The sequence below is a fragment of the Lissotriton vulgaris genome, unplaced genomic scaffold (genome assembly GCF_964263255.1).
Source record: "Lissotriton vulgaris unplaced genomic scaffold, aLisVul1.2 SCAFFOLD_259, whole genome shotgun sequence".
Classification (NCBI taxonomy): Eukaryota; Metazoa; Chordata; class Amphibia; order Caudata; family Salamandridae; genus Lissotriton; species Lissotriton vulgaris.
Window position 1 is genome coordinate 1,208,871 of NW_028247892.1, and position 16,636 is coordinate 1,225,506.

General features: G+C 44.6%; 1 protein-coding gene across 6 annotated transcripts in view; it reads left to right on the forward strand.

Moving 5' to 3' along the window:
• The window catches only part of EPHB2 (EPH receptor B2), a 786,068-nt gene that overhangs the window by 326,377 nt on the left and 443,055 nt on the right, over nucleotides 1-16,636 (forward strand). For all 6 annotated transcript variants that reach the window (XM_086949834.1, XM_086949836.1, XM_086949837.1 and 3 more), the window contains exon 3: nucleotides 4,711-5,395. In XM_086949834.1, coding sequence (XP_086805960.1) covers nucleotides 4,711-5,395 — 685 coding nt within the window. The remainder of the gene's footprint in view (nucleotides 1-4,710; nucleotides 5,396-16,636) is intronic.

Here is a 16,636-nt window from a genome sequence, read left to right on the forward strand (position 1 = left end):
TTCTAAAGTGTGCAGTGACTGCTTGGCCGGCCCCTTCGGGCCACCCAAAACTGTCTTGCGCACTTCGTATGTTCTCCATGCAGGCAGCATTACAGCTTATGTGGAGAACATACCCAGGCTCCCAGCCAGCGCCTGAGTGCCGAAACACTGCGTTCAGACCAATCACAATGCTGCGTTGTGATTGGCTGACTGGTCGCCTGGATGTGCTTCCGACAAGGCCGAGCGAGGGAGGACTAAAGAGTCAAGGAAGTGGCGAGAAGGTACGTTTTTATTTTATTTGGTTTATTCCGGCTTTCCACTGAGTCATTGTTTCGAAACCATGAAGGTTTATTATCCAAATTTAGTCAGTTTACAAACAACCATCATTTAGTAAAATAAATGTGTCCAACAGCAGTACATATCCCAATAATCGTGCGGTCTGAATTTGCATATTATTAAGAAGACAATGCAAAATATAACAAGATATAGACCACAAAATATAAAGTAGATAGGTTCCATAAAGGAGCTTCCCTGATCTAAGTAAAGCTTCAAAAGTGGCAAGGGGAATTTCAAAGAGGAAGGTGGCGGCGGCATCACAACAACCAAATTAAGGCTCAATCATCCATAAAGCTCGAGGAAGGTTTTCTCTTATGGAAGTCAGGACAGGATCTACTAAACGACTCCAAGAAACACCCAGTTAAAACACAGTAGAAGGCTCTGGATGTTCCATCTAACCAACTTCCTCTGAACGGCCCAATCAGAAGGCAAAGTTCTCCGGGAGCAGGTAGACTCCCCAGGTTACCAGTGTTGAACATAGAACCTACTGCTGTGCTGTCTTAAAGTTGGCAACAGTTCGGTCTGTCTGGTACAATGGAACATTCTGGAGCAGGTAGACAGAGCTGGTCTCATTTGTAACCATGTTCCTCTGGAAGTATCACCGGGGGAGGCCCTCGACTGGCTCAGTGAAGTAGTGTGTCTACATTAGGGATCCCTATCTGAACCCATGGTCGTAGGTTTGAATCCTAGAGGCCTTCCCCGCCTTGCATCCTCCGGAGATTGATAAAAATGAGACCAGTGGGCTGGGTAACAAAAAACATCTGTTACACAGCACCAGGCTCCCCTCAGGGGGAATGTGTGTTTTACATAAGACATATGTTATTTGTTACACAGGGGATGAATGGGGTAGACTAAACCATTTAGAAGTCACCCACGGTGAAGGTACAGTGCATATATTTAACATAAGCTTTGGCAAAACCGATGGGTCTGGCCTCAATGTGCTGGTGCAAGCAAACCCTGGGTGTGCACGCCCGTGTTTGGACAGTTAGCACATGTAAGCCAGACCTATTCCATTTGCCAATGCTTGCGGTTGCATTCATCTGCTTGGAGCACAGTGGCGGTGTTGTTTTCTGAGCTAGTTGTACCGAGTTGGAATTGTACATGAACAGAAACAACCAAAGCTACATTGTTTTACAGTTCACTTTTAAAATGTCGCCTTATCTCGGCGTTTAACGAAAGAAGAACCACGCGCAGGAAACCTTTGATTTTTTTCCTCTCATGCTGACATCCCTTTGAGATGCACACGGACGAGCAGGGCGAGTTACTGTAACCTGTTATCTGAATACACTTTCTTTCTGGGCAGCCAACCAAACTCCTTGTTGCCTTTGTTTGCGAGCCAAAACATCATATTAAATCACAGGGCGCTGCTGAATGAAATCTTTGTGGGGTGAAGAGGCTTTTTAGCCTCTTCACCTCCGGCCTGATGATTCGAGGCGCGGAGATGTCCCTTGTGGGAAGCCTCGCTGATGGGAGTCCGCCTCGAGCATTCCTCAGGCTTTAAGTAATGCAAAGTGAGCTCGAGGAGCTCGGATGCCCCAAGGCGTACGCTTAGCCCATGACGTGATGGTCTCTGACTGGGAAAGATGGCGCGAGAGCTGGGCGGGTCTATTTGAATGATGCCCTCTTTTTGTCCAGGACTCAAATTAAGACTCCATTAATATTTAAGAATGAATGGATTTATTTCAGGGCTTCATTTTCGATAAACGTTTTGTAAATAGGTTTACAAGTGAATCAAGGTTTTAGCTGGTGATGTGGTGGACCATGTCACCCATACACTCTTAACTAGGGTGACCAGAATTTTAAAGCCCAAAAACCGGGACACTAGTAAAAGATAAAAGAAGGACTACAATTTTACTTCAAGTGAGCGGACAGAACAACAGCGTTCCTCAGCAGACAATTACAGAACAGGAGGTTAGAACATACATACAAGGCAATTTTTTTTAACACAATAGCTCTTTGAGCTGTATGTTTTCAAGATGGCGCACCTGGAAAAATATGCCATAATTAAGGTGCACGTTTGTGCATGAGTTCAGCTCTGTGCAGTAGCACCTTTCCATTGATCCTTCTTGTTATGACAGGTAGCCTCTTTGATTCAAAGGTTCGACTTTAATGTTACCAGAGGACACCTCTCCCCACCATCAACACATCTAGTCCTGGGGTTTTCTTTAGCAAACCAGCAAAATCTGAGGATTATATGGGTAGTTTAGTAGAAAGTAGTAATGCGTGTGGGTAGGAAAAGAAAAACATGTGACTAGGCCGGGTTGGTCTTTACTTGTTGAGGCACATTGGGCCTTTGGCTTCGGAGCTTTGGCAGTGGATTGAGCAATATTGTGCTACTGTAATAAATTGGACATGAGCTCATTAAGAAAATGTGGATCTTGAGCTCTCATGGAAAGGATTGACATTATTTTTAGGGTCCATAACCAGTTTTTCGAATTCAAGCAGGGCTTTTTAAGATTGAAAATGTGGGCCTGGAAATCCAGCGTAACGGCAACAAATTAATTGATCGACTGTTCACGGACATCCATTGGCTACTCCGTGTGCTTGCATATGTGAAGATATAAGATATTGTTTCTACAATCAACCATTGTATCACCCAAAGGGGTAGTCTTCTGTGCAGAACGTGACACTGAAACTGTACTCTCACATGTATGATGCAATGAATGATGTTTTGCCCTAAGGTTTTGCATTCAAATTCCCTATTTCATTACCTATATATTGGGCATAATATATATATGTTCACTGAAAAAACACAGTTGAAAGTTAGCTGTGGTTCCGGAAATGGAAACCAAGAAAATCCCAGAAATTTGCCACTTAAGATTGTAACACACACCATATCTCATGCTGCCCACCACGTTTTGCCATTGCGGCCATATCTTTTACTGTGCTACTGGCAATGTGGTGGATTGAGCATAACATGCCATGGGAGTTGTAGCATGTGTTCCATACCATAATTGGCTGGGGTATTCCAGGTTTGCGTTTTTACTGAATTGCAACGAACCTTAAACTGAGTTTTTCCCACTGAATGTCAATGTATTTTTATGTTGCACTTCTTCAACTGCCACATACCAGTTTGGCGCTGTACACGGCCTTCTGCCTTTGGCCAGGCATAGAGGGAAAAGGATGTGCGTTTAACCCACCACAGATGGTTGGTTGCAAGTCCCTAGGTATGGACGGACAGTGCACCCAATCCACAGCGGGCACCTAACCCACCATGCACGCGGCCTTTGACCATGCACCCTCGAACTGGCTGTAGTGCCTGACCTAGGACCAGAACCAGAGTACTTGCCTGTTCCTCTTAACAGGGTCTTTTCTAAATCTTTGTTTAACTTAATTTGTGGATTTGATTAAAATCACTATTCTTTGAGAAAATGGTGCCTTTTTTACAGATTCAAAACGGCTTCTAATTTATTGCAGTTTTCATGAGAATCACAAATTTTTATAGCAAACTCATTTTTTTTGTCTTTCATTCCAATTTTCCTTGCTTCTGAGCTCCCACTAGCACTCCGCTAAAATCAAGCACCTGTCATATGAGCATTTTTTTACTGTGGAAACTTTTACTTAGTGCAAAAAATAGTCTTCTGGGCCAAATCGTGATTTTTTTGAAGACGGCAAAAAAACATTTTTTAATCCTCTTTATCATCCAATCATACCTGTCAAAAAATTAAAATCATGATTTAAAATTTTTTTGATTCGTAATGGCCAAGATATAAAAAAGTGTTAACCCTTTAGTGTGTGATTAATAGTTTGTATGGCTGTATGAACTCTTGCACCCGAGTGTACCTTGAGTTATGGATGGGGCCCTAGCAATAACTTGTGAATTACAGTGTGTTTTTGGATTCAATTCTTAACCTTGAATTCAATTTAAATTTATTTTATAGCTGTGTAGAGTGTAATACGCTATTTATTAACATTATTTTTTGATGTGGGTACAGGTCACGAATCATCAGATGAATCCCCTCCTGTCTCTCAAAAGTGGTATTAAATAGCTTATTACTTTGAGTACCTACATGTGTGGGTTATGTCCTAGTGTTCTTTCATGTACATTAGGTATAAATATTATTATTACAGAGACGCTGAGCACAATCTCATCACATAGACCCTTATTGTGAAGGTGGTATGGTTTAGGTATGATCCAGGTCTAGAAAACCCAGAAAATGCAGCTCTGGTATGGCAAAAACATGGAATTTACACTTTGCACTGCAGCCCAAAGGCCACATTTATTTTCACCATCATAGCATAATTTGAAAACATATATATATACATGTGTGTATATATACATATATATATATATATATATATATATATATATATATATAATAGAAATGAATGTATTTATATTTTGGCTGATGAAGTGCCACCTCTTTAAAGTGCCTGTCTGTTTTCCCTCTGCAGTGGGAAGAAGTAAGTGGATATGATGAAAACATGAACACCATCCGGACATACCAAGTATGCAATGTCTTTGCTTCTAGTCAAAACAACTGGCTGCGGACCAAGTACATCCGGAGAAGAGGGGCTCACCGTGTCCATGTGGAGATGAAATTTTCTGTGCGTGACTGTAGCAGCATCCCCAATGTCCCTGGATCTTGCAAGGAGACTTTTAACCTATATTACTATGAGTCTGACATTGACTCAGCCACCAAGACCTCCCCAAACTGGATGGAGAACCCCTGGGTAAAGGTGGACACAATAGCAGCCGATGAAAGCTTTTCCCAGGTTGATCTTGGTGGTCGGGTGATGAAGATCAACACAGAAGTACGTAGCTTTGGTCCTGTTTCCAAAAATGGCTTCTACTTGGCTTTCCAAGATTATGGCGGATGCATGTCTCTCATCGCTGTCAGGGTTTTCTACCGCAAGTGCCCTCGAGTGATCCAGAACGGGGCTGTATTTCAAGAGACTCTCTCTGGGGCAGAGAGTACCTCTTTGGTGGCTGCGAGGGGGAGTTGTATCCCAAATGCAGAGGAGGTGGATGTTCCTATTAAGCTGTACTGCAATGGTGATGGGGAATGGTTGGTACCAATCGGGCGCTGCATGTGTCGAGCCGGCCATGAAGCTGTGGAGAACGGCACTGTCTGTCGAGGTAAGGATTTCAGAGTTTGATCGAACTTGGGTACATCTAATGGAATTCATGGCATACTGCTAGGGTTCACTGTTCCATTAATTTCTAGTATTTAACAGCATGATCCCTTCTGATGAATCGATTGGTTTCAATTGCCATGTTATTTAACTTTGTTAAATGTATCTAGAACCAATTGACTTTTGTTGATTCTTCTATTCGAGAGCTGGTAGGAGGGGTTATCGGTATAATATATTGCGTTGACTATATGCACAAGTACGTTTCCTATCAAAGATCTTCTCAGGATATTTACATTCAACATTTAAAGAGACACTGGAACATTGTAAAGAAGTACCTTCTTTGATAAGTCTCTAAATTATTTGGGCAACTAGGTGTCCCTCATCTGATACCAATACTTTTGTTAAATAGATAAAACTGATGCGAAGATGTAGTTACAAAACAGATACATATGGTAGTGGATATCTAATTCTTGTGTGTACTGTGGCAAGGTCTACTCAAGTTAGTTGCTCATGCCCTTTTCTACCATGCATCACTGTTAATTAAGCAGAGTTTGAAGCACTTCATTTAATGTGAGGAAATTAAAATGATAAAGCAATGATTTGAGATCAAACCTCAAGCACGTACAGTCTAATGCTCTCTTTCATACTCGCGGCTTGATATCATTTGTTCACAGGAGGGCTTGCCTGTAAAACACCGTAATAGATAAAACCAAACGGTTTTTGTTTAAAAACCCTAAATTATGCAGTTCACAATAAATACCCATACTCGTTGCTTGACTATTGAATTTGTACTGCTTCATTAATTCAACTAATTTTGTTGCTCCTAATATATTTCCAACAAAAACATCCAACATTAGTTAACCTAGAACACATAAATACTTTGTGGGTCACGTCTATAGATGTCACAGTTGCATAGATGCCATAGCTGTATTTCTCTCCCAATAGGCCTTCTCCGTATCTTTAGATGTATAAATCCAATTTTAAATTTGATTAGAATATTATTATTTCATTTAATGACTGAAAATACAATTCTATTTTCATTGCATGTTAACCCCGACTGGCTCAATCTTTTGCACTTAAAACAGTTTTCTACATCCGATTTAAATATCCTGTTGGCAAAAACAGATTTAACCTCAACCTTCATGCTCAGCTTATTTTGGTTCTTGCTAATTAGTTCTATTCAAATCTACTTGTAATAGCAATGTCACTCTCTGTAAAACCCGAGTCATTTTCAAGGAGGAAATCTTTTGTTATTCTCCAAAAAGAAGGTGCCACTTTTTACCCGATTATAAATGTATGTGTTTCAAGATGAGGTTAAGGTATCTCAGTTCTGCTCTTTTGCAAATCCGCTATTAACCTTTGGAAGTCAACCTACCACATCACCATTGTACACAATCTTGCTAGAAATGTGAAAGTACTGCTGTTTAAATTGAGTGAGCGCCTACGACTGAGTACACAAGGGAAAATGTAAGTCAGTTTCTATGGAATATAAGCAAAGTTTGAAAATAAAGATTTAAGGCAGTTTTTTTAAACTCAAAATCTGTTTTATTGAGTTTTTGATAAAGTATTAAAAGAACATAAAAAATATATTGCAAGGGTTCACATTGCAGTCGAAGCAGTAGTGGTCCGCAAAGCAAACACATTTTGTGCATTGATGTGTACTGCCTAAGAGACTAGGAGGAGGATGTTGAGATGTTGCCCTCCAAAGAGGGTTCCCTCCCCAAGGGACAGGATGGGATGTCTCTTAAGGCTGCCCTAGACTTAGAAGGTAAGCAAGTGAACCCAGGGAAAAAGCGGGGACTGGGCAGCAACAGACCTCCTCATCTGGGGGAGAGGGTGAGGGGAGGGGACAACAAACGTAACATTGAAATCTATGGGAGGGGCAAGAAACGGGAAGGGGAGCTGTGGGAACAAATTAGTGAATTAGAGTGAGAGGAGGCAGCACTGTGGGGAAAGGAAGGGGTGCATTGAGAAGAGGGACCGACCCCAAGGGTGGAAGTGTCCTCTATCACCTAGGCAGACGGAAAAGTCTACAGCGAGGCCTCCTTCCGCTCAGACACCTTGTCAAATAGGTGAGGGCGCGGAGTCGAGTGGTTGAAAGCACAGAAGGTCAAATCTAGACATGTAATCAATTAGGAGCTGCCAAAGGCACATACATTTCTTTTCAGAGTAATCTATTTTGTGGGTCAGTTGTGCCAGTACCAAGGTGTGCCAAAGCTTCATGTACCGGGAGGCTATTGGAGGAACCGTTACATGACGTCCGGGACAGTGCAATCAGCTGTTTGGCTGCAGCCGTCATATGTTGAGTCAGGGGCCAGTCTGTATGCGTCATTGCTTTAAGTGCTGAGGGACGCAGCCTAATATAACCCTTGCTGTAGTCGGCCGGGATTGGATAGCCCAAAATGTTTTGTTGTGTTTTAGGATTTCTTTCTAGAAAAGAGCGATGAGTGGGCATGTCCACCATATGTGTTGACAGTCTCCCTTCAGCTCCCCACAACTCCCACAAGCAGTCAATGCGTTTGTGTAGATAGAGTGTAAGTGGGCCAGGGAATGGTACCATTTGACTATGACCTTATAGGCCATTTCTTGCAAGGGATGCTCCTATAAATCGTTGGAATATCATCCCACGAGGTTTCCCACTATTTACCTGTAATGTCTTGGGTGCAGCCTGATTCGCACGTCTGTTGATATAAATAGCTAGGTAAGAGATGGGACTGTTGAAGCACAGCATACATCTTGGACACTAGTCTGAGGGTGCCCTCAAAATTGTTGACAGGGGATTCAAAAGGAGTGAGGGGGCTTGTAGCTGCTAAAGCGTTAGAGGGTGTAGGACCCAGTGGCGTAACTGGAAGTATTGGTGTCTGGTGGCATCAGGGAGTTGGAACTCAGCCTTGCAATGCTCAAAAGATTTAATGAATTCGCCTTGCAAAAGATCTTGCAATATTCTGTATTCACCCTTAACCCATGCCGGAAAGGAATGTCAGTGGAGCGCGGTGTAAAATCTGGATTATGTGTGATGGGGATATTTGGAGAGGGAAAAGTAGTGAGGTACCTTTGAAGTGCAAGTCTGTCCCACACTTCAGAGCCCGTTCGCGTCGGAGTAGCAATATATGCACTCCTTAGGCGTAAGTTTTATGGGAGCCACATTAGGTCCCAAAGTGGTCTACATGCTACCGATCTGCCCATATGCACCCAATGTGGTTTCACTCTCATTCATCACCCATTCCGAAATAAAGCAAAGGTGGGCGGCCTATTAATAGTCTTGGAATTTGGGACACGCCAAGCCGCCCGCGGTCTGGGGAGCATAAGAAGGGCATTGGAGAATCTAGGTTTTATCCCCCTCCAAATAAAGGTGTGCAGGTCCCATTGTAATGCCTTAATATCTTCCGTGGGATGGTTGTGGGTAGGGACAGAAATAAGTATAAGAGCCCAGAAAGAATATTCATCTTAACCACATTGATGCGTCCTAGTCAGGAAATGTGAAGAAGGTGCCACCATCAGATGTCTTCAAGGATTGCTCTGCGACAGTGGGACCAATTGGCCTTTGTCCATGTTTTAAGGGTGCTAGGCATTGGACAGAGGGTGTGGTCCACTGGAATGGGGCGAGGGTCTTCAGGTGTGGGAGATAGTCCTGCGGGACTGTGAGGTTGAGTGCCTCGGTTCTGAACATATTGACTTTATAACGCAATACTGATTCAAAGACCGGAGGGCCCATACTGCAGGAAGGGAGGACTCAGGCTTAGACAAGGCGAGGAGTAAAACGGCGGTGAACAATAGGACTTTGTGGTCCTGCCCGCCATTGGGATGCCCACAATGTAGCTGTTTTGATGGAGAAGGATGCATGGAGGCTCAACGAACAGGGCAAAAGGTAAGGGGGACAGGGGACAACCCGGCCGAGGGCCTCAAGCGACAGGGAAGGGCCGGATCCACTGGCAGGGCCAGACGAATGGTCGCTGTTGGTGCTGTGTAAGAAGCCATTATCTTATTCATCAAGTTGAGGCCTAGTCCAAGTTTGCGCAGAACCGATCCTAGGAACTTCCAGCTCACCCTGTCGAAAGACTTCTCAGCATATAGGAATAGGAGACTTGCAATTTCATGTCTGTGTGCCTTCTTGACCCGATGTGTGAGCTGACCAATGTTGTTCAGGCCCTGTCTATGTTTAATCAAGCCCACCTTGTCTGGGTCTAATAGGCTGGGCAGGAGTGCCTCGAGACGCTTGGCTAGCACTTCGTCATTTTTGGCATCTGTGTTTATTGCGACTATTGGGCAAAAGGAAGAACAAAGAGTCTGATCTCTACCAGGTTTCAGGATGAAGACAATTTTAGCTGCATACATTGTGGTCATGAGGATGGTGGTTAGAGAGAGAAAGAGTTGTAGAGCTTAAGAATATGGTCTTGCAGCTGGGGGGAAAAAATTGTCCTAAAAACAGGAGTCAGGCCGTCTGGGCCTGGTGTTTCACTTTCAGGAGCTCTTTGAGGGCTTTCCCGAGTTTGTCCAATGAGAAGGGTTCCTCCAGAACGCAAATGATATCAGGGAGCAAAGGGGGACACAGGCAGTCTGCCAAGTTAAAATCAATGGCAGTTTGATCTTCACTCCCTCTGTATATAGGTTTTGATAGAATGTTCAGAAGGCCTCCTGCTTGTCCGGTTCCCTAACAGCCCAGCCCAAATTCTCCATTTGAATCTTTGAGATGTGAATGTGGGCCTGTTCTTGTCACCATTTGTGAGCTAAGAGAGTGTCCACCTAGTTGCCCCCTTCGTAAAACTTTAGTTTGAATGCCAGGAGTGACTTTTCAGCCTTGTTTGTACATAGGACCTGAAGATGACACATCAGGATAGCTAGTTGCTGCTTAGTGCAGTTAGTGGGGAGTTGCTTGTCTTTATGTTCAAGGGAACTGAGGTTGGCCTCTATTAGGCGGTCCTGGTGGGCCCTGCCTATGGAAATGTAGGATATGACTCCGCGGATGGTGGCTCAGAAACTGCCCCATAGTGTGTGAAGGGAAGTAACAGGGAGCAAATTGAGTATAAAGTATTGATGCCTCTTTAACTGAAGCCCTGTCCACTGAATCACAAAGAAGATGAGAAGGGAGAGGCGAATGCTGAGGGGCATGGGGGCCGTCAGGGTGTTGTGTCTAAGTGAGTTCTATATGTGCGTGGTCTGATATTGAGATGTTAAATATTCTGACAGGATTCCAAGCCTCCCAGGAGGGAGTGGGAAATAAAGAGGTAGTCGATGCGGGAAGAAGAGAGGTAAACTTGGTGAATAAAAGAGTAATCTCTCACGTCTGGGTAGAGTTAGCGTCAAGCGTCAACCAGTTCTGCTTCTTGAGTAATTGTCGGAGGAAGGCATCTTGTGCCTGATTAGGGACATTGATATTACGGAATGTCACGGTGTCTCTGTTCCTCTCAGCTGTTAATGCTAGGTATCGCCCATCTGGGTCTCTAGATAGTTTCACTACTCTGGAGTAGAAGCCCTGTTTGAAAAGGATAGCAACCCCCAATGTCTTAGTGTTTGTGTAAGTTCTGTGTTGAAAGGCGGTATTTAGGGTGAAGCATGCAGCGGCAGTCTTCCCTGAGAAGATGGTGTCTCCTGTAAACAGATTATGTTGGGCTCCTGCTGTAGCAGATATCTCTATACCTGGAGGCCCTTATTGAGAGAGTTGTATGCCGGACGCTTAGAGAGAGGAGTTTAACGGCTGCTGTGGTACCCAAGAGAGTGTGTGGGAGTAGAACAAAACTGTGGTAGGGTTGGCACCATCCTAGGTTCTGGCTGTGCAGCCAGTGAATGAAAACCCCACAGTGAGTTACTTCCTTGGGCAGGGGGGATCTTTGGGAGACTTGCATGGGAGGGGAAAAGTGTTGGAAAAACTAATGGGCCTACAGGGCCCAACTATGGGAATCACTCCATCCAGAGATGAATTGGAGGGACCACCTAATTTTTTGAGGTGTAACCCTCAATGGAGAATGATCCAGTAAAGGGGGAAGGTCTGTTCAACAGTATAAAACAACCTGTAGGGGAAAGGAATAGTTAGTTATAGCAAACAAGACTCAAGACAAGTTGGGTTTGGCTCCAGTCCATGGGCCCAGCCATGAAGGAGAAAGGCTGTCCTGTAATTTGTATGGCCTGTAAGCATGGATGAGCCGGGTCTATAGTGGAGACCAGTGGGGTCACTGGTCATCAGTTGAGTTAGAGGGTTCTGTTTCATGTTTTGGATATGGGCGATGATATCTTCTTTGGTGGAGGGAGGGGCTGCGACTGCAGTGTAATGGCTTGAGGATTTCCCCCGGACAGTTCTACATGTGGGCCTCAAGCTTCGGGAGTCACTGGATTGGTAGGAAGGAAGGCCCTCGCCACAAATATTATCCGTCAAATTGAGCATGATTTTTGCTTCCTGTAGTGAGAATTGTCAGTTTCTTTCCATGCCATTGGAAAAGTAGGCCAAAGGGGTGCGTCCATTGATATTTGATGCCTGGTTCCTGCAGTTTTTTGGTGATTAGTTTGAAATCTCGCCTTTTTTTTTAGTGTCAGTGGGGAGAGGTCTTGAAACACTGGCATTGTATGGCCACAGAAGAAAAGGTCCATCTTACCCCGCACTGTCTTGAGGATGGCCTCCTTTTCCTGAAAAAAGTGGACTTGTGTTAGGATATCAGGGGACGACTAGGCAGATGGCCGAAGGTGCCACTCTGTGTGCTTTGTCCAGGATTAAGAGTAAGGAGGTCTTTGGTGAATGTCATCACTCCCAGCGTCGCGCGGGATACCCTTTATACGAATGTTATTGCAGCGTCCGTGATTTTCTAAGTCCTCCTGTTTTCCCTGCAGGTCTGTGCGTTGTTCCTCCTGAGAGCTCACACATTTCCACATCGCTTCCTGGTCTTCTACCATGGTGGCCTCAAGGCCGCCTGTCCTCCTGCCGCTTAGTTCAGGGGTCAAGCATGGCAGCCAGTTAGCCCCTGCACAGCCCCAGGCCCTACAAAAACAGTGTTAGGCTCTCACTGCTTCACCTGTTGCTTTGGCTCCGCAGCTTCTGCTCCACAGGCCCAGATAGCGCCGGGCCTGCCCAGGTGGTAAGGGTCTTCAGAGCCAGGCAGCATCCCCACGTAGGTATGTCATGGGCCCACTCCAGCGGAACCGATTTACAAAAGGGGATGGTGATGAACAGAGTGTCTGAATTGAGCAGACCACTCTTACCCAGTCCAAAGATCAGGGCTTGATCCATCACCGTTATTTATCTCACTGCCCCATCCCAGCTCAGAACCTGGCTATATGCAAATCAGTCTGTCCCTGGCCCAGTGCATCATGGGAACAGGGCAGACTAAACTACCAAGCCAATTCTTTACCAGAAAGGAGACAAGCTACCGGGGACCGGTTTCTGGCATTTCAGCCTCTTCGGCCCGGCTTGCTTGAATCCTGATGGAGCAGTGAGAAAGGGACTCATGTCTGAGTATACCCTGCCACACCTATAGTGGCCAAAATCGATTTACAAAAGGGGGTGGTGATGAACAGAGTGTCTGAATTGAGCAGACCACTCTTACCCAGTCCAAAGATCAGGGCTTGATCCATCACCGTTATAGCAGCAGATATCTGCCTCAGCAGTGCCCACCAGTCCAGGGCAACTAGGTCGCTCAGTGCTGGGGCCCCAGGCAAACGTTCCAGGCAGAGAGGAAGGCCGCTCCTCCTCACCAGTGTTTCAGTCCTCTGCACCACTTCACCGAGCGTGATGCTGTGCTGTTTTAAAGGCTCCCAGGCACGAGTGGTTGCAAGGGTGATTCCAGATGCCAGGGGGGCCTCGTCAGTAGGCTGACCTCAAGCCTCATGAAGGGGTGAACAGGCCTGGGCCTCCTCTAGACCCTACAAGCCAGTTAGCAGCGGCAGTCAACTCCAAGGGGATCCCAGTAAAGCCTCACCGTGGCAGCGTGTTTCTGGCGGGCTGCATCGCTAGATCCGCGACCACCCCTGAGGCTGTTGACGTTGTGGGAGTGGTGACACGGCAGCAACTAAACAAGATGGTGCCTCCCCTCTGGAGCAGAGCCGCACAGAGCAGAGCTTTAGTCGATGTGGACGAGTTGCGTCTCACTCCATTCCCGGTCAGGCTACGCCACTAACACAGTCTTTTAAGGGAGGCAGGCAATTAAAACATTTGTCTCTGGGCTCAGTTCAAATATATATATATCTTTTTTTACCCCATCCAAAAGATGGAATGTCACTTTAAAGAATAAATCTGTTAACTGATTGCATTTGTTGAACATGATAATGGCTATTTTTCATGCACATGGAATCAGGAAACACCATAGATCTCCTTGCTATCAGCATTGTTCAGAGTATCTGAATAACCATCCCTTACTGTTGCATCAGTATCAGTATCGTCTGTGTTTCCTCCTAGTCAGCCATTTATTGCAATGGTGCCACTTTTTGGACCCGAAAAAAACTATGCAGAAGTATTACTGCTATGAATTCCTTGTCCATAGGACCATGTTTTCCACAAATTCATCAAAAAACGCTCTCAGACCCTGCGGAAGACGTCCTACCTAACCTCCTTTCAGAACTCCTCAAAGGCTTTGTAGTTGCTCCTCCTAATGTCCAATGGCGGCTGGCAGGGAACGGGGGTGGCGTGGCGGGGGTGACAAAAAATAAATTGTAAAAATCCACTTACTTTTTGCCGGCCACAGACTCTCCTCTGCTTCGATCCCTTTCCAGGCCACCTTCTCCTCAGCTTCGGCGAAGCAGGAAGCACACAGGCTCCCTCCCAAGCATTGTGATTGGTCTGAGCGCTCTAGTTTGGCGCTCAGATGGGAAATGCAAGCCTGTGCATGTTCCTCACCAGCTGTGTAATGCAGCCCGGTGAGGAACATGCCAAGTGCGCATGACTGTTTGACCGGCCTAAGAGGGCGGCCAAACAGTCATGGGCACTTAGGTAGTGCAAAGCACTCCTTCCCCTGTAAACTAGACCCATAGTGAAAAATAAAATAATAATAACTGCGTTATTATCATTTTATTTTTCCTTTCTCCTGCTCTATGAGAAGTAGGGTGATGCTCCTCCGCCTGAGTGGAGGAGCTGCCCCTGCTAATGTCCCTTTCTGCAATGCAATTAACCTAAAGCACTTCATGCCCCTCATATTACGATTTCCGAGGGATAAGATCTGTGGGACTAGAGCATCGGTGTAATGCTGAGGGGAGATTGGAATAAAAATATAAATGAGACAAGTTCCAGACAAGGTTCATCCCTGCCACCCTGCTGTGATAGTTCTGGAACAATGACCAAGCCCTCTACAATACAGCACTCCAGCCCCACATCCAGAGTCTAAACCAAATCAACCAAGTGACTTGGTCCTAATCCCTGTAAAAGACACTTGACATTATGCCGCATAGACACCGCCAGCCCTATTCAGTGGATCAGCCATCGCCTTATCTACTCTGCTTTGCCATTCGTCTGTGTAGCATCTAGATTTTTAGGGGAGCCCCCTGCAGGTGTTTTGAGTCCACATCTTATTTCCACTTTCTGCACATAGCATTAACCCCTCGCTCAAAGCCAACTGCTTCATGGTATTGATATACAAAGAGGGTAAACGGTATGGAACATCTTGGATACACAGCCTTGCCAGAATAAATCATATCTAATGTAACACTGGCTACAGTGCATGGGAGGACTCAGCTTTGTTTGGATTCTCTATGGCTGAGATGTAGGTGTGGCTGATTACAATTTGCATACCCCTAATATCTGATGTTGCCATGATTCTCGTAGTATAACATTTCTTGATGAAGGGTGTTATGAACAGTTTACTGATGAATGTATATTTTCCACTACACACTATAGTGGGTGCTTTCCCCCATTTTGTACTTGCCCCATCTGTGATGTGTAGGGCGACTGTGCAGCCAAACCTCTCTCCAGCTGACTTCTGAAACCTCAGGTATTTGGCTTTAGAGAGTCTCTGCTGAGCCCTCTTTTCCATCACTAAGCAGACATAGAGACAGATAGGGATAACTATTTGGCAAGAAGAAAATCAAGGTGACCTGTGTGTTAAACAAGCAGTAGGAAATGTGAATAGTGCCCTCCGGATGGGGGTGATTTTGGTGATGCAGGGCTAGCTTGGACTCTGTAGGGGTGGACACATAGAGGAATAAAGAAAGCGGATGTGTTTTTTTAGGTGTAGAACACGGTTCCACCTTTACAAAACGTTTTATTTACATCATAGTGTAATTGGGCATGAAACTCCTGTAGAGAGCTAGACGAAATAAAAAAATAAAAAGTAAAACATTTGAATGTAAAGTCTGGCAAGTGCCCAGGCCCTCGTTAAATTAGGCACCTTGACAGATGGTGTTCTGCTAAGTTGCTGTAAAACATAATGGCAATCAACTGTGGTATTTTTAAATGCCTCTTAAATCTTAATGCATTAATAGATCCAGGGTTCAATGTGTCTCTTTCTGGTCAGTAGCCATCCTTCAGGTGTCAGGTGCAAGACCCATCAGTAGATATCTGATTTCTATCCTGCGAGAGGTCTGTGGCTTCTGTTTCCCACTTGTTAATGGAAAAGAGTTGTAACTGCCTTGTGATTTAGTAACAGTAACTCAAATGTGGCTGTTCAGTCCAGATCACTGTTGGCCATTTTAGGAAATGTGATTGGACTCCTCTTGTCATTGCGGTGTCCAATCAGATTTTAAGAAGCAGTTGGGCTGGAATGTATGACATTACCACACATGCCTTTACCATGCCTACCGTTACCACACATGCCTTTGTCAGACATGGTATTTATGTCTGAAGATAAGTAAGATCTCTCTCTATATATCTATATATATATATATATATATATATATATATATATATATATATATATATATCTATATCTATATATATATATATATATATATATTCACTGAAAAAACCATAGGTTATAGACCATATATAGTTAGGAATTCGCATTTACAAAACCTTATTTTACTCACACAAAACCATTGAAATTCCATATATAGTTAGTTGCACTAACTATATATCGCGCACCCGCAATCCACTGCTGATGATGTCACATATTACATCATTCATGACATGGTCAGTGACATCACTGATGACATCACTGATGACATCTCAAATGACATCACTGATGACATCTCATTTGACATTACTGATCACATCACTGATGATATCATTCATGTGATAATACGATGAACCTCTTCAGACTCTAATATAACCTTAGATACAATCAGTGTAAACAGACACTCACAGACTGTCACTCATCCATGGAGTTACTCACAC